At 34.3% G+C, this 25996-nt stretch overlaps 1 protein-coding gene across 6 annotated transcripts in view; it reads left to right on the top strand.

Annotated features, from left to right (window-relative positions):
* The first annotated feature begins 15117 nt into the window (after window positions 1-15117).
* The window catches only part of LOC128186740 (maestro heat-like repeat-containing protein family member 1), a 72185-nt gene continuing 61306 nt past the window's right edge, over window positions 15118-25996 (top strand). For 3 of the 6 annotated variants that reach the window (XM_052856615.1, XM_052856618.1, XM_052856617.1), the window contains exons 1-3: window positions 15118-15336; window positions 19640-19785; window positions 20634-20765. In XM_052856615.1, coding sequence (XP_052712575.1) covers window positions 15279-15336; window positions 19640-19785; window positions 20634-20765 — 336 coding nt within the window. In that variant the 5' untranslated portion in view covers window positions 15118-15278. The remainder of the gene's footprint in view (window positions 15337-19639; window positions 19786-20633; window positions 20766-25996) is intronic. The other 3 variants (XM_052856614.1, XM_052856613.1, XM_052856616.1) reach the window with 2 other exon arrangements.

Raw genomic sequence — 25996 nt, 5'->3', positions numbered from 1 at the left:
ATATTTTGTATAATGACCTGATGACCTGATGAACTTTCTTTTCAAGTTTTAGATAAATAAATAGATGGCTTTTAATAAATTTTGCATGTTATTTGATTAATTTTTATATTATTAAATGATTATTTGAAGAAAAAAAATATTTTGTTATGAATTTGGAATATGTTATTACATGTTTATAAATCTGACGGGTATAATGTCCTGATATTTTGTATAAGACCTGATGACCTGATGAACTTTCTTTTCAAGTTTTAGATAATGAATAGATGGCTTTTAATAATTTTTGCATATTATTTGATCAATCTTTATATTCTTAAATGATTATTTGAAGATAAAAAATATTTTGTAATGAATTTGGAATATTTTATTACGTGTTCTTAAATCTGACGGATATAATGCCCTGATATTTTGTATAATGACCTGATGAACTTTATTTTCACATTGATCATAATTAAAATGGTGATATTTAATTATTTATACTTATATTTGATTCATCTTTATATGACGTTTATTGCTTATTAAAAAAATAATAATTTAGTCACGACTTAAGAATATTTTATACCGCCTTTTGAAAACTGATTGCATTTCGAACTGTCCTGATATTCAGTATAACGGTAATGACCTGATGGCCTTTCCAGGATAGTACACTCTCCCTATCAAACATTTACAAATACATACAACAAATACTTTTCGAGGGTTCAATTTTTTTTTTTATCTTTTTCCTTTTTTTTTTTTTTTTTGATTTTGTTTTGATTTTTTTTTCTTTGTATATATATATATTTTTTTCATTTTGTCTTTTTTTTTTCATTCTTTCTCCCTCATTTTTTATCCTATTCGAAAGGGAACCTACACTATACATAATATTGATCAATGTAGAGTGATCTGTCTCGGGTTGTACACAAAACATTGATCTCCTATTCTAAACTATCATGTACTTTACTAGCGATCTGTCTTTGGTTGTACGCTGTTGAACACTGATAGTTTTCCTATCAAGGTCACCCCTACTGTAGATATAATGCCAACAATACAAACAAAAACATTTTCTTCACACGGAATTTAGGCAATGTATAACATATATATGAATATGCAAATATGTATTGCTCACAATGACAACCAGATACCAAGTACACCTTAAAAAATTAAATGTAATCATTTTGTACCAAACGTATGAAGTGTCGGAATTTCTTTGTTGCGCATTATAGTTATTACCTTGAAGTTACACTGTCCAAAAAGATGTATCTTGAGTTTTTACTCAACAACCAAAAAATGTTTCAATGTTCAAGAATTTTTACAAACATACAGCTGTATTAAGTTCGCCGTACATTTATTTATCATTAAGGTAAAGCCAATGTGATTTCTGTACAGTATGTTCATGTATCGGAATTGTGATTTTTCTTTGTTTTTTGGTTGATTTTTTTTCTTCACTTATTGTATTTTATGGTGAAATTCTGAAATTTCTGTGATAAAGAAAGAAATATGAGATTTTCTTAGTTGTTATTATCATAATATGTGTCCCCTATTCAAAAGGCATTTTAGCTTGGTCAGTAGTTTGATACGTACCATCAACACTTGGACCTACATGTATTTTTTTCTTTGTGTTGGTTAAAATTCATTATTAATCCAATGGGCATTTGTGCCATCTTGATTGTCAATGTTCTTTAAAAATTACATGTGGTTAAAAGACCTTCCTATAGGAATGAAGCTATGCGATTTGACCGTCTCTTTTGTTTATTTTAAATAACTGATATGAAATATATATACATTGAACATGTATTGACTAAATGATCCAGTTATTTGATTAAAATTAGTGTCCCTTTAAAGTTTGCAAGCTTATCAACAACCAGGTAATGATACAGTTAAACTAGTAATAATATATGTTTATTGAGTCAGTCATTACAATTCATCTGTATAATAAAAATAAAAACGTTAACATAATCACGTGTTTATATTTTTAAATACTAAAAACTTAGTTCAATACACTTGTATGTTTTAGAATAGCAAATTTGAAAGTTATTGTTAAATCAAACTGCACTCGATACAACTTATCTTCAAGTACTGTATGGAAACACATCTTTACCAGTACATGTACATTGTATTATAAGCTTTCAAGTATTTTCTCGAATCTTAATATGTCAAAAGGCGAATCATTGCATTCTTACCTCACTAGTTTCTTTAAACTAAGAGCTAATTTAAGATGACAGAATGAATGTATACATGTACCATAAGAAATAATTCTACAAAAATTGCAATAGCTCTTTGCTGACTTCAGTTTTTCTTCAAATTAAAATGTAAATGAATATACTCTGAGGTCTTTTTTCCAACTCCAACAGCGTGGAATTTAATATAAATAAAACAAAAGTACATTTAGATGATCGGGTTATCTTTTTCTCCTCTTTTTTGACGGTGGTTCTGTATTCTTTGAATCGTCTGTGTCAGCTTTCGAAGTTGATGGGGCTGAAAGAATAAAAAAGATTAATGGCACAATATTAACTTTAAAAAAAATGTTTATGCTCCTATTCTATATAGTCACAATGAATAAGAGAAAGCGACATCTATTGGTTGGAAAATGAATTTAGTGTTAATCATTGCTTTATAGCACAGCATTATTGTATGACACTAATTTAACCATACACATCTAAATGACCATGATATTTATCAATTTACTGGTAGTTTTTTTTTCTTTAACCTTGAATATATAGTCAAGCTAAGATGGTCATAATTTGACTAATGCTATTTTAGACAGACATAAAAACAACATATGGCCTGGAATTTTAATAACGTGGATTAATTAATTAATAATTAAATGCTACCATCCCATGTATTTTTGAAAATTCAAAAGTTATGCATGATTCATGACAAAAAAGGTATCTTTTTGTATACCTTCAGCTTTATCTGTGCTAGGAGTGGTCTCCCCTTGTTTGTCTGCTTCAATGGCCTGTTTTTGGGCAGCCTTCCACAAAGCACTCTTTACAAACCTCTTGGATGCTGCTTTGTCAATTTTTGGAGCCTTAGCCAAGTCCTGTATGTTTTTGGCTCGATCCATGTAACTCCTAATTCTGTCCTGCAATAATTTTTTTAATGAACTGCTCGTAAAAACACAACTGCATTTTGATATATATGTGATGAAGTTGACAAATTTGCAAAACTAAACTAGAAAATGTCAAAGTTAAATTGGTATTTCATGTTTTTCATGTGCACTTATGAAATGAAACAAAGTTATACTAAGTCTTGTAATCAGATTTCGTTAATAGTCGCTGTGCTCATTTCAAACAGTGGCAATTCAATTTTGAGTTTGATTGACATAAAAGTTAAGAATTACGAGGTTAATTTATTTCTGATATATTTAATGAAAATGAACACATTTACTAGGATATAAACAGTATTTTTTCAATTGAACCTCAATATGTAGTTGCAATCACACATGGTATAACCTTGCAAGATTTTTTCCTACAAAATAAATGGAAGTTACCAATTCTTGTTTAACTCCATGTTCTTTGGGGTTTACACCACAAATGTTCAGGTATGCTGAAAAGGAAATCAAATCTCATTATGAATATGCATTTGCTGTTGAAACTTACTCAAACAAGAGGCCCAGGGGCCACATCGCTCATCTGAGCAACAATTGCCTTATTTCTGATCAAATTAGCTTTACAGTATCAAAATATCTTGACAACTAAGTAGATCTTGCTACAATAAATTTAAAAATCTGCCAATTTTTATCCACCTCTTTTTTGGGGGTAAATATCAAGCCCCTTTTGTTGTTGTACCTGTAAGAAGATTTTTCTCTATTCCTATATACCCCCCCCCCCCCATTTCGTGGCCCCACTTTTCTCTAGGGAATCATGGTTTCATCAAACGTAAATCTGCATAACCTGAGCTTTCACACTAAGTACTGAGTTTTGGACCAAAAACTTTCCCAGAATATTTTTAAAGATTTTCTCTATATAATCCTATGTAAAAATTCAAACCGCCATCACGGCCCCGCCCTACCACTAGAGACTATGATTTTGCAAACTTGAATTTACACTACCTGAGGATGCCTGTACACAAGTTTAAGCTTTTCTGGCCAAATAGTCTTTAAAAAGAAGATTTTAAAAGATTTTCTCTATATATTCCTAAGTAAAAATTCATCCCCCATTGTGGCCTCACCCTACCCCTGGACTATTATTGAAACAATCTAGAATCTATGCGATCTGGGGATGCTTCCACTCAAATTTGGGCTTTCCTGGCCTATAAGTTTTGAGAAGAAGATTTTTAAAGATTTTCTCTGTATATAAAAATCTATCCCCCATTGTGGGGAAATGAGACAACGCGATGAATAATACACGCAAAACCCATTTTTAAAATGAAGCGCGTTTTACATTTGTAGAGAAAAATTTAATCTTAAATAGATACAAATTTAATTATGAGACGATAATAGCAATATGAATATGTATTTTTGTATAATCGCGCATGCAAAAATTACTTACTTAACCAATGAAAAAAATATATTCTGCCTTACGACAGATCAAAATAAACAATGTACATTTTCGCTCCAATCATCTTTGTGACTTATAATTTTGAGAAGAAAATTGCTATAGATGCAGTGACCAATCGTTGGAGACTATCTTCATCTAGATCAAATTTGATAATTGTTTCTGATTATGTTTTTAAAAGTTTTTGAAACTTTGCTTTCCCGATAGTATCAAAGTAAAAATTGCCGCTTTATAACAACTGGTTATAATTATTTCAATTCATAGTTGAGTGGCTGAATTACCATAATTATCAGTGAGATCAATATACTAGCTATTAGGTCTAAAATTTAAATCAATATGATATTTTAGATATTTTTGTCACTATATACATGTATTAAATAATGTTTAGTTTTATATTCATGAATTTATAAAATCCTCTTTATGGATGAGAAAATCTTACACATGTACTTATATCGGTTAACCTTTTAATGCAAACCAACACAATCATTATTAAGTTTAATACTAATAACACCTTTGAACATTCGGATGAACAATATATGCAGTAAACTATGCCTTTCGTACAGAGCATATTTTGTCTTCATGATGAATACGCTATTAGCATGATCAGATCTCCGATCAGGGCATCAGGTCATTGTATCGACAAATCAGGACATTATACACAGTTACTTTTTATATGGTCTATAAAATCTAATCGAACGCATATTTTCATTTTTTTTCTCTTGATTATAGTATTAATAATCAATATGCATAGCTCCAAATTACCAAATTATATTTGAAGTCATTAATTTGACTGTTTATGTATCATCAGGTCATCAGGTCATTATACATAGAAATCAGGACATTATACACATCTATTTTTTAAATGACGAATAAAAACTTACTGAAAATATGTTTTATTGTTTTTTAATTTTTTTATAGTAATAAAAACTATTTACAATCATAATCAATTACAAAGAACAAAAATTATTCATAATAACAATCTTTATTTTTCATTTTATGGCCCATCAGGTCATCAGGACATTATACATATCAGGTCATTATACAGTTCCGACCTGGGAGCTACAGTGCCTCCCATAGTAAAAAACTGCAATTTACGGCGCACAAAAAAATGCGCTAGTTTTGGACTTATTAACCTTATTTTAACACAAATTCTGTAAAAATAATTAGTACCATTAAATTCTTCAGCAAATTTACTACTGATATCGTCAATTCACTTGCCTCAGATTTTCTCTTAAACATGATAACCGACCTCGGAAAAGAAGTATGTTAATTTACGTCGAGATCGGGAGTCGCCATTTTTAAATGTAAACAAACTTGCACCTCTTTAATTTACAGGGCTGGTGATGGTGTTTAAAAGACTATCAGAAGTAAGTGAAGTGACGATATCTGTAGTAAAATGTCCGAGGAATTTTTTGAGATCAAGGATTTGTACAGAATGTGTTCGTAAATGAGATTAATAAGTCCAAAACTAGCGCATTTTTTTGTGCGCCGTAAATTGCAGTTTTTTACTATGGGAGGCACTGTAGCTCCCAGGTCGTCCATCCGAATTTTTTCAGACCGGGAGCTACAGTCCTGCAGCTACAAGTTGCGCGAGGGGATAATTAATGTGTAAGGATTTAAACAAGCGCGGGATACCATTATATAAATAGTGCCTGTTTGGGAGGGTAACATTTGAAATTGACACCCCGAGGAAACTATTGTCAACCGACGCGAAGCGGAGGTTGACAATGGTTTTCGAGGGGTGTCAATTTCAACTGTTATACTCCCAAACAGGCACTATTTATTTTATTATACTGAATGTCTTAATTTTAGAGATTTTTTACTGCTTTTATATAGAAATGACGTGAATTCCGTGGCGAACCGTTGTGTTACACGTTGCTAAGTGTGTTGCTAACGATGAGGGTAATAGAACGGATTATCAACTGCGTCTAAACCAATCAGATTTCAGTATTTAACATGACAGTCTTATCGAACGGGCGGAGTGAGCTTTCTTAAGGTGGAATAACACAACATCACAAAAATAAAAACGACATTTCGTTTTATTAAAAGGATTTTATCGAAAGCAAGATGAAACGAATGGATAAAGTGTCGGGCATGTGATCCGTAGATCCCGATCGAGTTTGTATTCCGCAGGGGCTTTTGTTGTTCCTTACTAAATTGAATTTTTAAGACATTGATTTTATATCCCCAAACTGCAAATTTTTCAGATGTGTTATTCCACCTTAATCAATAGCGAAATCGCTAGAATTTTACTTAACACACATTTTCATCGCCAAATCAAAAGTTTTACCCCAATCTAATTTAATTTTTCCATCGTTTACGGTTCTCTAAGCTGTCTATCGAAAACTGACGTCTAGATAAATGTGAACTTTGAGAGATTCTTAAAGGTTAAAGGCATAACTTATAATAGGGTATTTTCGACCTTTTATTGGATAATAGAGTGGGTGATGTTGTTATCACATTTCTTTTCATAAACATGATCATGATGATATTACTTTTCTAACCAAATTGCACGTTATGTCTTGGTCACCCTAATGAAATGGGCGGAGCCAGTATACTAGCTGGTGTTGTCTTGTCTTTTTACGCAATTGTGTTTGTGATTTAACCCTAGGTAGATGTTTGTTACCTGAAACTATCCTAAACATACAAACATATCAGTCATTTACAAGACGAGGTGGATGACGAGAAAATGACTGCTACTGGATAGATAATGTTACACTCTCTCCCTCGCCAAAAAAGAAAAAAGAAACTGTTATCTCTCATCATTTTCAGAATATTCGATCATGATACAGATTATTTCAAATGAACATGAAATGTATAATGTAATAATTTATTGTCCAATTTTGACAAACACAAACATATTGTTTAAATAATGTATGTACATCTATATCTAGTAACAAAGCTGACTTTTTAGACAAGCCAAAGTGTACGTCTTGTCTTGCGTGTCAGTACTTTCATAATATTACGATTGTATAAAATGTACAAGTACGATTTCAGAGCAAAGACTACCTCAGCCAGCGCGGCGGCGTATTCTAGGACATCCGTGACGTCATGGACCGAGCTGATGTTGATCAGAAGCAAAAGCATGTAGGGAAACATTAGCATAGCGAGAATGAACGCCAGGAGCATACGTTTAGAGACGGAGTCGGATGTGCTCACTGAATTATGGGTAGACTGGAAGCGTCTCCTATCGCAAACACATTGCTGATCCATGCGATTTGCAGTCTGAATTTGTTCTATAATTGGGTATTCCTTCATGAAGGCATTCCTTCTGGAGACGATCTGATTTCCCGCAGTTGACGGTCGGATAATTTTGATCTCCACTGGTACGTCTGGGTTTTTGCTCTGACTGACCTTTGAACTTGGCAATTCGTCGACGTCATCATAATCGTGTTCGTCTTCATCCAAGTCCTCGATTATCTTTTGCTTCCAGAATTTGACCTTCTCAGACGGCGTGAATGAGATGTTGGAGAATTTATACTCTGGAATATCTGGAGAAAGGAATATTCCACCGATCTTTTGGGTTGTCATGTATTTTTCAGAGCTGTTGACATCCTCGATATCGTTTGTTGAAAGGGAATGAAGGGACAGACTAGTCTCTGTATAGCTCTCCTTTTCTTCGTAACTTTTATTCACCACGCCTTTCTCTGTTAGATGCAGTTCTAATCCACTTGACAGGGACAAGCTAGTCTCTGGACGAATTAACTCTGGTAATTCTCTGCGTTTTTCACAACATGCACATGGTCTTGAATCTATAGAAGAGTGACGATTGCTCTCGCTGCGTTTCTTTATTTTCTTTCTTGCGTACAGCCACCGCTCTTTAGGACATCTATCACTTGCGTTTTCTGTACACGAAAATCTTTCGCTGCTTAATATGGATTTCGTATCCGATATTGATGCCAAATTCTTTCGTTTTCTTTTCATAACGTAAATGTCGGTTGGGGATTCCCATGGGTGGTCCAAGCTGGAAAGCTCGGACCAAGATGTCAAGTTCGTCACGTTTGTTCTACGTCTTGTTTTCAGACGACAATCTCCTGGAGAAGGCGGGAAATCGTGACTTGGCGGCGAATTTTTCGTGTCCGAATATGACGTTAGCGTCGTACGTTTACAGATGCTTCTACGTTCAGTTGATGATTTGTCGCTTGAGCTTATCCTCTTCGAATCTGTTGATGATTTTTTGCAGAGATACCCATCGTTACTGGTGCTGAAGGTTTTAGAACAGGAATTATGTTTCGATCGAAAATTGTTTAGGGATAAGTCACTCTCTTGTAGTTTAAAACTCTCAGCTCTGGACCAGAAGTCGCCTGAGCTATGACTTCTCTTCAAAACCTTTGACTTTTGTTTACCGTCGAAGGAGCACTTACTAGACAGGGTTTCCTGTGTGAATTTAAACTTCGAGGAATGTCTCCTTGATTGTCTAAACGAGTTTCTTTTTTCCCGACATGTTAAAGATGCAAATTTTTTCTTTGGACTCAAATCAGCGTGTTCGTTTAGCTTTTTCATTAACTTTTTAATTTGTGTGGGATTCATATCTGAATGGCTTCGAGAAAATCTGGATCGCCGAAGTCGTGGACTTGATTTTCTTCTAGAGGTAAACAGATTAGACAGCGTAGTGTCTCTTTCTGACCACTTTTGGGTATGTCGAGAATTAGGACTGATATTGAAGGTTCGACGAAACAGCCTGGAAGGACCAGAAAATTCCGAAACGTCGCTATACCCCGGTTCATCGTTCGTTGTTGTCTTCAATGATTCTGTATAGGAGCCTTCAAATGCGTTAGTTAGACTTTCCTCAGAGTCAAATGAATTGAAATGTCGAATGTCTGACCCAGTCGATTTAATTTCTAAGTCAAATTCTGATTCGTGTCGAGTTTCTTCGTGAATGAACCCAGGGATCGATATTTTGATCACTGTATCTGAGATAGAAGTCACTCCTTTCTTGATTGTTGGATGTCTCGTTAAGGCAAAACTTAGTGATTCTAAAGGCTGGACTTGGTGTCGCACTCGGATCGCTAGTAAAATACCCAACCAACAAAAGACGATAGCAATAAGCATGGCGCTGTATAAAAGCATTTGCAAGGATTCGTGAAATAAGGTTGACGGATTAGACGCGATGATGGCGCACCCTTCGCCGAAGAAGGACTGGTTGTGGAATTCACTGGTCCAGGCCTGCGAGTAACTGGTCACCTGTAGGCTGGAGAGGAGGAGGCTGAGGACCCAGGACACCGAGATCTCTATCAAGTTGGTGAGACTGGGGCGGATCACGACAATCCGCTGGCGGACGCGGTTCAGACGGTGGATGGATATGAAGAAGATCGTTAGGCACATGTTGCTCCATGTCAACGTCCGAAAGAACAGGATTGCTAGGCAGTACTTACAGTCGACCACGAAAGAAAACAGAATACTAAGGCGACTGACGAACGTTAGTGGAATGTACAGTCCACAGAATATAGCCCCTGTCACCACGATATTCACTTCTAATGAGTAAATACGACGGAAGTCGGCTTCCAAGATACTCTTCAGAAGGAGATAAATGTTGACCGAGATTCCCAAAGTGAAAGATGTCAGTTTGATCAGAAGTGTGATGATGATGCTGGCAAAAACACTCATGGTCTAAATAGAAAGAAAAGAAAGACGGGGTATATCATTTTTAACTGCACTTTCTCCTTTTGTGTTTAAGATGCGACGATATAGTATTCGAAAAGAATTATACTCAAAGTGTTCATAAGTGACGTATATAGTATAGGAATCTTACCGTGTTTGTAGCCCTACTCAGTTGGATGTGCTAATAGTCTATCTTGTCTTTTTATATAAGATAAGTTGGAGAAAAGACATTACTGATTGGTTATTTTGTAAATAGGCTTTATCGATACAAAACGCCCCTTATATTAACTCAATATAAAATAAAGATACGGTATACGCTGACTAAATGCTCTTTTCTAAAACTGTCTTCAGTATAGCATAAAACATTTATCTCACAACTTATTTACGTTTTCGAATGCAAGCTTTGAGATCTGAAATTAAAAGTGCGGATGCGTATATAGGGAAATGTTTTTGAGCATGGGAATTACTCCATCGTATTTTCAATATCATAGCAAAGTTTTATATCTTGTTATTCGTTTCAATGAATTGTTGAAAGAACAACGAATCAATTTCTTTTGATATTCAGTTTTTCGATCTACATCACCGTCACCTGACGTTATAAATTTTTGCCATCATGAAAAAAATTATACCCCCACCCCCTTGATGATCGGGTTAGGGATATATTTTATTATGAGAAAAATATATAATGTCAAATGCCTGTAATTTACATGCGCATCAGTCTTGTTGAAATCGTAAATTTTGTCGAATTGTCTAGATTTTTCCTACTGATGATTTCGATACAATGATGTCTCAATGTCATGTTAGAATTTTTTAGTCTACCCGCACAGAGATCTGAAAAGTCCACGGGTTCGAATCGAGGATGATAGACGAGTAACCTGAACTCCATGCAACGGGAAATGTAGGTCGCAGGCAATTGACTTGCGGCTCTATTTTCTACAGTGCATCGCAATGTACGAAAGACGAATAGTGCCACATAAAAAATATTTTTATCTCGTAATTACGAGAAAAGATCTCGTTATTACGAGTTAATTTTCTCGTAATTACGAGAAACGATCTCGTTATTATGAGAAAAGATCTTTTCAAAATGGCGTGTTTCATTATTCTATTCTCTTTATGTCAAGTGTATGAACTACTGCAATGTCTTTTATTATACACATACTTAGCATAATCATCGCTTAGTAGCATAAACAGAATTTGACATAAAATCGGACCAATCAGTTTTAACGAAATTTCAGAAGAAGGAGCAAAGCAGGTTGATTGATGAATTGATTGAACTATTTATTGATTAGAAGGATACATGTAATTTGTTTTCTACTCCAAAATGTTGATATACAAAATCAATTATTTTCAATATACATATAGGTTGTGTATGAACACAATTCAGGTAAATCCTGTATATCAATGATTGAAACTACATAGTCATTAAAGTCAACTGTAACAATAGAATTGTGTTTTTACGACAAGGGCTACCTGGTATTTACTTCGGAGTGGGATTGTGATAAATAAGATGAAATGAGAATTACGTGAAGTTCTTTCCACTTACTCATATTAGTAAAATGTCGAATCCAATCATTTTATTTAAAAATTAATGAATAATGTCCGTTGTTATTTAAACATTAATCAGAATTGAATTAACGTTCATGGAAAGAAAAAGAGTGAACCAGTCGACTTGGAGGTGTTTTCAGAAATGCACCATTTATATAAATCTTTTTTCGTAATAACGAGATCTTTTCTCGTTATAACGAGATAATTAACACGTGATAACGAGATATTTTCTCGTAATAACGAGATCTTTTCTCGTTATTTCGAGATCTTTTCTCGTAATTACGAAAGGATGAACTCGTAATAACGAGGTCTTTTCTCAATATAACGAGATAATTAACTCGTAATAATGAGATCTTTTCTCGTAATAACGAGATCTTTTCTCGTAAATACGAGAAAATTAACTCGTAATAACGAGATCATTTCTCGTAATTACGAGATAATTAACTCGTTATAACGAGATCTTTTCTCGTCATTACGAGATAATTAACTCGTAATAACGAGATCTTTTCTCGTTATAACGAGAAAATTAACTCGTAATAACGAGATTCTTTCTCGTTATTACGAGATAAAGATATTTTTTTATGTGGCCCTATTCGTCTTTCGTAGCAATGACATATATAATACAGGTTAGTATAATTATAGTGAGAAAACATCGAGGTAGAAATTGGCTGCAAATTTGAGGCTTATTTTTTTTGACTGACTTGAGATGAGAAATTTTGGGTAGGAACATTTTATTGCTATTGTAAAGGTTAACAAAGACAAGCATCCGTTCAAATGCACGTAGTGACGCAGAGAAACTGTCTGATGATTCTGGTTAAAGTAAAATCACGTTTGTTACTGCCATCCTGTACAGAAAATAGCTTATATACTGTGAAAAAATCTAATGCAGAAAAATGTCTTCTGATTAAAATCTAATACATGAATTAACGTTGGCCTTATTCTCACCAACTGCGCCTTTAGGTTACAAGTAAAATAACCGTATTAATACCACGTTTTAACCACGAAACAAAAGTTGTTTATAAAAATGTTGTACATACACATGTATGTTCATACTGTTTTTAATATTTATAAAAACGTTCTTCTCATATTTGTTTAAAAAGTATATTTAAATTATAGCAGTCAACTAGTTGTTATCTCTAAATGGTAGCATATAAATTAATGTTAATTTGACGATATTTATTCAATTTTGTGCATGTATGAATAAAAGAGGGATATAGATAATCATAGTTCTTACACAAAATAAATTGTCTCTTTGTAAAAGTTCTTTAAAATGTTCCATGGCAAAACTCCAGAATATCTTTCCAATATTTTAGAAACACAAACTTCTAAAGATGGAACACATAATACAAGAAGTAATGATTCCGTAGGAGAAATTTTCGCACGAACAAAACTATATTATGAGTCATTCTTTCCAAGTACAATAAGGCTCTGGAATTCACTACCTAATGAAATTCTAAACAGCCCTTCTTTAAACAATTTCAAAAAAATATTTAAATCGTAGCAATATAAACATCCCGGTTATTATAAATTTGGATCCAGAAAGGACAAATTCTACATACCCAGTTAAGATTAGAGTGCAGCGCCCTGAAACTTTATATGTTCCGCAGAAACCTCTGCCCCTCCCCATTAAGTACATGTGGTTCAGTTGAAAGTAATGACCACTATCTTTTATATTGCCCAAATTATAATGTAATACGTAGTGAAACAATTAACAAACTTCGAGATTCAACAAATGTCAACCTATTACTCTTTGGGTCTCCCAATATTAGCGATAATGACAATTAATACATTTTTATATGGTTCAAAAATTTATCATCGACAGTAAACGATTTTAGGGTACCTAGTGTAACCTCGACACTTTTTCTGCTTAATTATATTCTCTAAATATGTAAAAGCATCCAGGATATATTTATACAGGGATGTATTTCATATATGTATTTCCTTTGGTGTTTTACTTCAAATTGTTCTGAACACAATTTCATTGTTTTCCTTATAGTATAACATGTAGTTATACGTTCGTGGGTCGATTAGCTCACTAGTTTAAAAATAAATGCACTTGTAATTCCAACTCTCAAACTCATGCATATGTCAAAATGTATACTCTTGATTGTTATGTATATTGGATGTCTTTTTTTCTCCTCTTTTATATAAGCTTTCTGATTCTTCATTTAATCATACATACATGTAATTTGCACCTCTCATATTTTTTCTTATCTAAGAGAGGGATTTGTATAAGCTTTTTGGCTTGTTTCCCAATCCTATTGTACTTTATGCCAAATTCTTATACCTGCTATTGTAAAATATCAAGAAATATTGTTTAAACTAATTTTCTTATATTTACATATAAAATATAAAAATGGACCCCCCCCCTTTTTTTTGGAGCATGTAAAAATTGGACTGAAAATAAGGAAATTATGAGTGAAATTGAAGTTGTAGATATACTACGCCCCCCGGGATTAGTTTTTTGAAGATTTTGAAAAGTTTCCTTTTTTTACTAGTCAAGATTTTTTGGATGAGTCTGCCCCCCCCCCCACTTTCAATAACGATGCTACTTGCCTGCATTATGTTTAGAATCGTCAATTAATAGGGAAGCGTAGGGTATGTGACCTTGCTCACTTTTTCTTTATTTTTTTTTTAATTAAATGTATATGATATCCTGATACAGGCACTTAGCATCGTTTTTGAAAGTGGGGGGGGGGGGGGGCAGACCCATCCAAAAAATCTTGACAATCAAAAAAAAAAAAAATCTTCAAAATCCTAATCCGGGGGGGGGGGGGGGGGGTAGACTAACTGTACTTCAATAAATAAAAATTCTTCCCTACCAAAATTTTTTCCCCTACAAATCATGAAATTCCTAATCCGTGGGGAGGGGTAGAGGTAACTTCAATTTGACTCCTCATTTCCTTATTTTCATATCAATTTTTTACTTACTTCAAAAAAAGTGGGGGGGGGGCGGCAACTCATTTTAATTCATTTTTTTATATGTTAATTTTTAAAAAAAATTGTTGCTGAGAGAAAAGGTGGGGGGGGGGGGTTGGGCAGCCCCCCCTGCCCCCCCCCTGATGCTACGTGCCTGTGATACCATGTTTAAAATACAATGTATTTTAAGAAAGTCAGAGCCACAGGCGCATGACGTTAAAATTTTTCTTAAGTAACTAAGTTTATCCATTGTACTATAGTATTATAATAATATCATTCTATTATTATCAATTATTTAGGCGCTTGTGCTTTTGACAGTAAGTTTTTAGGGGGTTGGGGATTACGCCCCCCTCCCCCCCCCCCCCCCCCCCCGGCCGGAGAATTCAAATTTCTTACATATGTACATGGTAAAAAGAAGCTGCCATATCTATGCCCCGAACCGTCTGTCAAACATAGATCCCTCCGACCGCCCCCCCCCCCCCCCCCCCCCCTCATGAAAAAAAACACTTCTGGTTCTGGATTAATGTACGTTACCATTTCACGTCATTCTACAAGAATAGAAGGATTCTATCATGTCTATGTTACGGTAATTGTAGTCGAGTGTCATTTCGTATGTGTTATTTAATTTCTCCTAACCGGAAGTCCATCAGACGATTCGAAGGAAAATCACATGACGAGGGGATGAGAATCATTCTACAAGGATACAATGCTCCAAACTTTATGACACAACAGTGGAAGTAAATGATAATGCCGGGACCGGAAGAAGACGGTGTACGAGGCACGGGGGGCCAAGTGGACGGTAAGTAATATTTGTAAAGGGGGAGGGGCAACTGAAGTGGCGGATCAAAATAAGTCAAAATAAATGATTTCAGTAACACACTTTGCAGCAGATTCGAAAAACAATTAAATTGGGTGAATACTGGGGTACCCAGTTGCTCAGAGGTTCGTAAATGTCCGCGTAATGAGGGTGTTTATAATATTGATTGAATGGGAAAACAATTACATCAACATTATAGTCATTAGGTGCGTTCAGAGTTGTACCGTTGGTGAAATTGAGATTTACCGCTGGCAGCATTTTGTTGCCATCAGTGAACTATGGTAGCCAATGGTCAACAAGTGCTGCCATTTGTAGCAATTTGCATAGGTATAGTCTGTCCCAAGATATTTATGCAGCACATTTGGACCACAGGGGCTTGGTTGTTGGATAGTGAATTTCCTAATTATTTGTTCCCGAGTAAAAAATTGATTAAAATTGGTTATCTTATGTGTATTTCTGTGTATTGCAATGAATAAATTCACTGAAACCCCCCGTTTCAGTCATGTTATAAAAGTGTATTCAATGTACATTAAAAAAAGTATGGGGACGACACTCGCCATCTTGGATTTATAGGGGGTCCTCGTTTCAAGCTATGTTTTAAACAAGTTCTTCCGTTTCTCCAACGATTTCTGACGAGATCTAGGTTGGAAAATGTTAAAATTACTAATTCCTATCGTCCGACAACATTTGAGCGCTGCATAATAAACACATCGTTCCTCGCCAAACTTATCGAAAGCAACAGAAGTTTACTTTTGAGTGACGTAAATTCTCTATATAATACTGAGATGTTCCGAAAATGTATGATAAATCTAGAGAGAGCAAATATTCCGTGAAAAGATATTCCTCTTGGTTTATCCAGTGCTTTCGGATCTCTGCAGTGATTACATGGAGAGTTTGCATCAACTTCCGTTGCTTTCGATAAGTTTGGCGAGTATCTAGTACATTTCGGAACGATGTGTTTATTTTGCAGAGTACAGATGTAGTCAGACGATAGGAATTAGTAATTTTAACTTTTTCCAACCTAGATCTCGTCAGAAATCGTTGGAGAAATGGAAGAACTTCTTTATAACATAGCTTGAAACGAGGACCCCCTATAAATCCAAGATGGCGAGTGTCGTCCCTTTACTTTTTTTAATGTACATTGAATACACTTTTTTAACATGACTGAGACGGGGGGTTTCAGTGAATTTGTTTATTGCAATACACAGAAATACACATAAGATTACCAGTTTTAATCATTTTTTTCTTCGGGAACAAATAATTAGGATATTCACTATCCAACAACCAAGCCCCTGTGATTTGGACGATTTTTAATAAAAATACACGTACCTGTGAAAGAAGTGCAATTGAAATAGTTGAAAGGGATAATTTTCAAGATAATTTCATTGACACATTATCATCGTTCACTCGGAAAAATGTACAGGAACGAAAAAAGATTCCTTGCGGAGATTTATAATGGGGAATGTTTACATCTTTTCTCCATTCAGAATACACTCGGAATACATCGCGCAATTTTACAACGTTATCATCCGGGCTTACTGCAATACAAAATCCCCGTAGACATCACATTTTTTAGCATTGTATTGAAACCTGATAAGCTAACAGGGGCGTTTCGACTGAGAAATCTTGGAAATTTTTCATACTTTTGAATGAACATCGTTTGAACCCTGAGGTATTTATAAATATCATGCAATAAAGCAAAATGTAAATCCAGGATATCTTTGGACAGAGTATAGTACCATGAACGATTTTTGTCAAATTAAAAAAAATGGTAGCCTTTGGTTACACTAAAAGTCTTATAGTTACCAGTTGTAACCATCTGAACATATAAAACAGTTGAAAACAAAACAAAATACCTTTTCTCTGTAAAGTGTGACTGTTTAAAGTACAAAACATTGATGAATAACTTACTTTGTTAAATTCCCAATTATATAAAGAAGTCTACAAAATGACTACAATTCCATCAAGATTAATTGCAAAATTGATAATAAATCTCTAACCCCAGCAAAAAAGTATATTAATTAAAATCAATTTTAACAAGAGATTGGACTTTGGGTAGTTGTATTAAACAGCAATGTGACATAGGCATATCAATAATTTCTTTGTTGGCAATTCAGCCATGGATCTTTGAAATCAACAAGATTTGTCCGACTAATATATATTAATAAAGCAATTTCTATGCAATCTGTGCATATTTCACTTGATCTTAACTTGATTTGATGCAAGAAATAGTAACGTTCTACCGAAAGTCCAAGTTCGAATATCAAAATACCAGTTCTCTATCACATACTTTCTATAATAATATTAATAATGTTTCTGGGTATAGAAGTGGGTTTAAGAGGCCCTCAGTTGTCTTAGATTGTCTTCAATATATTCATTCAATAAGATAAGCATATATCCTATTCTAAAGTCTTTATTTACATCAGTATCTATAGGCATCTTATAAATAACCCGCCGTGTTGAATTAGCATAACGACGTCACCTACCAAACTTGCCTAAGCTCTAGGCTGCCGGTAGATTTGGTGACCTCATTTGAAATTGAAAGTACACCAATGGTCAACATTGGTAACCAATTGCTACCATTGGGAACCATTTGTAGACATTGGTAACCGAACTTGCCGTTGGTAACAATCTGGTGAACTCTGAACACACCTATTGTTAATGATGGCACGTAAATAGGACCAGTCACCACAATGCGTTATATCAGCTCGTTTGGAATATGATATCGGAAATGTGATAAAGATTAACTGTGCAAATAGTAGAAAGAAATGTTAAAAACTAAATGCATGATTATGATGTCCATGAGGCCCTCTACCAAAGTTGTGAAATTCATGACCCCTAGGTGAGGGGTTCAGGCTCTAGGGTGGGGCCAATATGGCCATAAAGTAAAAATGTATTAAATCTTAGAAAATCTTCTTCTTTACTGCCATATATATTTGTTAAAAACTAAATGCATGATTATGATGTTAATGAAGCCCTCTACTAAAATTGTGAAATTCATGACCCCTTGGTCATGGGTTCAGGCTCTAGGGTGGGGCCAATATGACCATATAGTAAAAATGTATTAAATCTTAGAAAATCTTACTCTCTACTTCCATATATATTTGTTGAAAACTAAATGCCTGGTTATAATGTCCATGAAGCCCTCTAAAAATTGTGAAATTCTTGACCCCTTTGTTAGGGGTTCAGGCTCTAAGATGGGGCCAATATGGCCATATTGTAATTTTAATGTTTAAATCTTAAAAAATGTTCTTCTCTACTCCCACACGTGTGGGCAAAAAACTGAATAAATGGTTATGATGTCCACTTACTCCTCTACCTAAATTGTGAAATTCATGGCCTCTGGGTCAGGGGTTCAGGACATGAGGTGGGGGGGGGGGGGGAGCAATATGGCAATATACTAGTAGTGTTAATGCATATAATGTTTAAAAATAATTTTCTTCTTTATTCTCACTCATCTGTATTAAAAAGTGACTTATGATTATGTTTTCCAGGAAGTCCTCTTCTGAAATTTTAATTTTAATTTTTGATTTTGTAGACCAGATCTTTAAGTTTTTTGCAAAAATTATAGGTTTCATAGTTCTTTTTGAAAGATTTCAGGCAGGGAGGTGGTCGTCATTACAAATTTATAATTTTTCTACTCCAGAATGAAACCTAATTATTTAAATGCATATATGAGACTCCTCGACAAGTTTGTGTATGGGTTATATGCTACTCAGGTGACCGTTAAGGCCAATTGGCCTCTTGTTTTATTTGCTATGAAGCGAGTATATGGGACAAATTCTATCGTTTAACTGGGTCCCTTGTACATCTGTAATTTTAACGATAGAACTTTCTACCTAGTTCTCTGCTTGTTCATCGCTCAAGCAAGGACACCATTTTCAATGGGAGAGGAAAATATCACATTTGCGGAGCTTTCGGATGTTATTTCAAAAGAATTTAAAATGTTAGAAGAAAAAATTGATTCCATTGAGATAGAGTGTTATCACAAAGAATTACAAGAGTTTGCTCAGGAGCTGATTACATGTGACAGTTTGGACAATCATGATCGGTCATGTGGTAGTGCCCCAATCATTGGTTGCACTAAACAACCCAGCTCCACTTTTGCATATCCCACTGGTGTAGGCCCAGATACCCAGGGTTCGAGCCACTAATGCTCATTAAATATATTTAGGAAGTTCAAAAATTATTTGGGACGCTCTCATGCATTTGGTGAATGGCTTCTGGATGATGTGCCAGTAACCCGAAAGATATATTTTGATGTTTTAGTATTTGTGTTTTACAGACATGACAATGGCTCTAATAGACTCGGCCAATGACAGAACAGAGGAGGGACAGGAACAGATCTCGCAGGCCCTGTATGACCTGGGTAAACACAAGCCTGCCCTGGTACTCAGCTCCTGTTACTCTTACCTGAAGAAGCACACAAAGGTAGAGCTAATGGAGACATGCTCAGTTATAACATGCATGTCCTTGACACATGTTGAGATCAAGTTCAAGGTTTATTCAGTATTTCAAAGCTACTAGCCTGAAGTATAATCTATAGATACATGCACTTTGATTAAAATAAAGAGACAGATCATGCAGAAGCAAAAGGATAATATAGTTCATTATTATAGCATGTAGTCTTGCTTGTTTCAGAAGCGTTTTAGTGACCTTTTTGTGTTTAAGAATTAAAATGTAAATCAAGGTCTTGTATTTTCTCTATATTTGACTATTTCAGAATGTTTTTATTCACATACAAATTACACATACAAATCAAGAAAATAATCATCAAATCTTCATTAAAGTTTTGAATATCTAATGATTTTTAAACCATAAACTATTGTGTTTTAGGAAAAAAATTATCCTAAACTTTAAGCTTTAAAATTTGAATATTTTCCGATATCTTTAATATACAATGGTCTTCTTCTAAAGAGGATTGATATAGTTTAAAAATCACAAACATCATGCACTCTTAACAAGTACAGTAAAACTCGGTTAGTACGAACATGGTTATATAGCCAATTCTCTGATAAAGCGAAGTTTTTTTTTAGTTCCCGATAAAATTCTTTACAAATCTTTGCAGAACTTTATGGTTATAACGAATTCGGATATAATTAAGAATCGGATGAAAGAAAATATGTATATTGTGAATTCACTATAGATATTATTATGAATTCGTTATGTGAATATAATGAATTACGGATATAAGAAAGTAATTCCATTGGTCCCTAAGACTTTGCTATGACCGAGTTTTACTGTAAATGTCTGACATTTTGCCCTGGTTTGTTTGTCAGCTGGCCCAAGAGCACCGGGTGATCCTGCTTCAGTGCATGGAGAAGATTGTCAAGGATACTCTGGATCAGATCGATACAGGACTGGCCACGGATCTCATCAAGCTCGGGGCCCTGGAAATGACGCTATCCAAGGTCTCTATGCACACATCATTAAACAAGCTGGACAAAATTTTTGTTGATGTATTTATAATTTTACATCATAATTGCCAACTGACCCGATTTCGTCGGGTCACACCCAATTTTTCAACCCTTCACCCGATTATTTTTTATGACCCGGCGGGTCATGCTTTTTGAGCTTGGATTTACGTAATGCGTAAACAATGCCGATGGCTATAATAGACACATTAAGTGTAATTATTATCGTGAGTTGTTTTGACTAAGTGAAGGTTTAAATCATTAAGTGTGATGGCTTCCAATAAGAAAAGGTCTTCATCGGGGCCAGCGGAATCAAAACCAACAAAAAGAAAACGATATTTTTGTACCTTTCACCATATCTTGGAAAATGTATTCCCATAGGTAAAACAAAGTAATCGAGTAAAAAACGAGGCCTTTGTGTTCTATGAAACGCACATTTGAATATTGGATTTTGTGCCCAAAATGATCTGACGAATAAGAAATTAATGACATTATTGACAACACGTCCTTAAAATGTACGTCACACGTTATGTCTCAAGAGCTTGGCTATGCATGTACATGTACATGTTTTGCACAGTGCATGTATTGAGGTTTAAAGGACATATTGCATGTTTCTAAAGTATGAGACATTTTACATTTTTTGGCTTCCTTGTGTATCTAATAATTACTTCTAACTTACTTCTAACAGTTTGTTAACAGTATAAAAGCGGTAATTAGCCATAATATCAATTTAAAGTATAGCCCTGATCGTTTAAGAACTCGTTAATTAGATAGCGTGTCACGTGGTACAGTGACGTCACATGCGACCTTCTTCGAACAGCTGATTGTAAACAAATTGGAGGATTAGCATTATCTTCTTTAAATCTTTGACATTTATTCACCATGCACGTGTTTTTTTTTTTACATGTTGACTAAATTAAAAGAATCTTATTATTCAGTCGTACATGTTTGAGCCACCAGTACGGATAAAAAACGATATCGCCGAAGAAGCGACGATGAAGTCGGCAATAACGATCAAATTGATCGTCGTGTATACATTGTAAACACAACTTAGTAAGGATTTTAGCTCAAATAAATCGGTTAAAGGTGTTTATTATATTAAAATCTACAACAGTCTTGTTTTTAGCATTCCTAACGACTCAGAATATTCATTATTGTAAAACTATGGTGCACAAGAAGTTTGTCTCTTCGGCTGTAACTGGTCACAACTTTCTAAGGTTGTTTACTTCATATTAATGTACACTGTATAAATATATATCTTAAAAGGAGACAAGAACGTTTATCTTATTAATTATTGGGGGTTTTTTATGTAAGATCCAATCTCCGTATTTTTTTATCCATTTACATATAAATGTATATCAACGAACTTTGTCAATTTCTCGCGTTAACATTCAATATCGACAACTCGATCCTTGACTTCCTCCAAAAAAAAATAAAACTCACAGAAATCTCACCTACCGTAATTAAATTATGATTTCTGCAGAGGTGAGCTATGAATGAAGAAATCTTTTATACAAAACCGATGCATACATGAACCTATAGTTTAACAATAACAATAAGAAAACAGCTAATGAAGCGAGGAGGTATCCAAAATGGCATCCTCTTTTGTTATTTTTCTCCAATGAATTTGCGTTTTGTACACAGGCCCCTGTGCATAAATATATTTTTTCTCTTTGAAAAATAAATTCGATTTATTTATGAAATTATGATTACTAAAATATACCATATAAATAATAATATATGTATTGAATGTTTATTTATAAATTCTCTCGTCGACATATAGACCCCTATTTGTCGCAAGATTTCCGTATAACAACAGTCCAAATCCCCATTTTTGACGGCTAGAACACCCACAGGAGTCACGAAACACCATCTTGTCCCGTTATCGGCGTTTTTTTTTTGATAATTAGTTTGATTGTCGTTTAAATCTAATCCAATTACATAGATGGATAACAGCACCTTCTCGCTCGAGGTCGCATATGATGTCACACATAATGGCGGGTAGATCAACAGAGAAAATATGCATATCGTGACATTTGAATTTCATCGCTTTCAAACTCCCGAATTAGCCAGATTATTTTATGAAAGCGATAATAAACTTCATTTTTAATGAGTATAGAATGATTTTATTTTAAAAATTCCGAAAATTGAAAAACATGCGATATGTCCTTTAAGTAACAAATTTTTTCATGATCAAAATTTTTAAAGTACTTAACTTAATTTAAGATGGAATGGGACACTTCCATATTGTGACATATTATACATTTATTGCATGATTGTGAGGGAAACAAATCTTCATATTTCCCTCACTATCATGTAATAAATGGTGTATTATACCGAACGACAATTGATGATAAGAATACATCTAGTTCTAATCCTTTTTAGCTCACCGAGACCAAGTCAGGGGAGCTTATGCTATACTGTCGGCGTCGGCGTTCAGACCTGGTTAAAGTTTTTGTTGCAGGTCCTGTATCTAAGTTATTACTTGTCCTATCTTCAGCCAACTTGCATGGATGCTGCATCTGGGTTCTAAATTTCAGATGCTGGAGGAGGTTAAGGTTTTTGGAGCAGGTTAAAGTTTTTGTTGCAGGTGCCCTTTGATAGCAATATCTAAGTAACTGCTGGTCCTAACTTAACCGAACTTGCATGGATGGTGTGTCTTATGATACTGATGCACCAGACAGCTTGAATGCTGAATCTGAGCTGTAGGTTTCGGATGCTGGAGGAGGCTAAGCTTTTTAGAGCTCGTTAATGTTTTTGTTGCAGGTGCCCTCTGATGATTACTGTAAATTCCTAATTAAACGCGAGGAATTAATATCCGCGTAAAATCGCGAGAAGCCCGTCTCGCGAATTTTTAAATCTCGCTTTTAATTTTGGGACACATGTAAACAACATGAAAGTAAGATAAAATTTCGGCAATCGCGATTTTATGTTCTCGCGATTTGATGGTAAATCGTTGAATCGCGGAATTAAGTACTCGCGTAAAATAAGGAATCTACAGTATATCTTGGTTACTACCACTGGTCCTAACTTCACCAAACTTGCATGGATGGTGCTTCTTATGATACTGATGCTCCAGAGAGGCTTGAATGCTGAATCTGAGCCATAGGTTTCAGATGCTGGAGGAGGTTAAGCTTTTAAGAGCTGGTAAAAGTTTTTGTTGCAGGTGCCCTCTGATGATTATATCTTAGTTATTACTTGTTCTAACTTCACCAAACTTGCATGGTGCATCTTATGATACTAATGCAACCGACAGGCTTGAATGCTGAATCTGAGCTATAGGTTTCGGATGCTGGATAAGGTTAAGGTTTTTGGAACAGGTCACATGTTTAATAGATAATAGTACTATTTCAAACTTGCATAGTTGATTAAACTATAATATGAATGAATCGCATAGGTAACTTCAGATGCAGAGCTTGATCTTAATTATCAAAGATGCTAAAAAATATATCTTCGTTATTACTGGTCATATCTTCACCAAACTTGAATGGATGGTGTGTCTTATGATACTGATGCACCTGACAGACATGGATACTCAATCTGAGCCATAGGTTTTGGATGCTGGATGAGGTTTAGTTTTTTGGAATAGGTCACATGTTTTATAGATAATAGCTTGCATAGTTGATTTAACTATGTAACAAATGAAATGCAGAGGTAGCTTCTGATGCAGAGCCTGATCTCCATTATTAAGGATGCTAAAAAAATCTCCTTCCTCACTCGAACCTGCTTGATAGATAGATGTGTTTGTTGTTAAATGATATAACATGATTCCTATGATAAAGTATTGTATAACATGATTGTTTGATATGATACAATATGATTTTATATGTTATATTGTAAAAAAGTTATATTGTATCAATATTTTTTTTTATATTTTATGATATGATATTGTATCATAATATTGTTATGTAAAGTATTGTATATTATGATACAAAATTGTATAATATGATATTGTGTTATTTATTTATTACATAATCACATGATACTGTTACATATGATATTGCAATATATAATATTGTATCTTATGATACAATATTGTATATTATATAAAATTGTATCATATAATAATGCATAATATGATATTAGTTTCTATAATATAGAATTTTATCACATGAAATTGTATTATATGATATTGTTATATTATATATTGTTATATTCAGTAGTATATTCTCACTATATAACTCTATATAGACAAATAGTCAATAACTGTGATATTAGCTCGTCCGAAAAATATTGACCGGTCAATATTTTTTTGATATTGACTGGCTAGAAATAATATCTAGAGAACATTCCCTCTATTTCAAATAATCGCCTCTGATTTTTTGATTCGTAAACGATGACGTAAATAACTCTTCGCGACTCCACAACAAGGTGACGTCATAATAGACAGTCAGTCAAGGCAAGTAAACAACGGACGCGCAATGCGACGGTTTGCTATCATAACGGATATAAGGATTTGCGAATTACTGTGATTTAAAATCAGGTAGAACATCTGTATTTTAATTCTTCCGGTCGGCGGAATATCACCAGTGACCGTTTTATGCTGAGGATATTTTGGAAATGAACTTTGCACAAAATTGAATTCGTGAATTCTTTGTTGAGCTGAGAAAATTACGGCGATCTGTTTTCAGTTACTTTCTTAAATTTTGGTTTGTTTTTTCATATAACAAAACAAATGTTGACTGTGTTTTCGGGCAACATTGATTATATTAGCCCCCTTGGGACGAAAATATTGCCCTCCGCTTCGCGTCGGGCAATTTTCGTCCCTCGGGGGCTAATATAATCAATGTTGCCCTCAACCCCAGTCAATATTTGTATAATATTGGATCATATGATATTGTTTATTATTATGCCTTCTGTCAGTTTGTCACTATATATTCAATACTTATTTATTTTCGCATAGTATCAAAGGATTTATATAGCGTAAGCATACTATGCCGAAATAGAGCACGGCAAATATTTTCAACGAAAACCTTTCAAGCGCCGACAGTGGGGTTCGAACTCACGACGCTAAAATCATTCCAGCTTGAAGCCCAACGCGTTACCACTACGCTAAATTAGACGTTATTTTACTCAACGGTATTTATAAATATAAAACGTAGATATATATGATGTACATCAAGCAATTAAAATTATTCATTTTTCCAAAAACACTTCATTATTGACGGTAATTTTAAAGTTAAAGTTTTCTATAAACTTTTGAACAAATTGATTGAACATTTTCAAAG

The sequence above is a fragment of the Crassostrea angulata genome, chromosome 6 (genome assembly GCF_025612915.1).
Source record: "Crassostrea angulata isolate pt1a10 chromosome 6, ASM2561291v2, whole genome shotgun sequence".
Classification (NCBI taxonomy): Eukaryota; Metazoa; Mollusca; class Bivalvia; order Ostreida; family Ostreidae; genus Magallana; species Magallana angulata.
The sequence above is the reverse complement of the archived record's forward strand: the minus strand, read 5'-3'. Positions and strand labels throughout refer to the sequence as shown.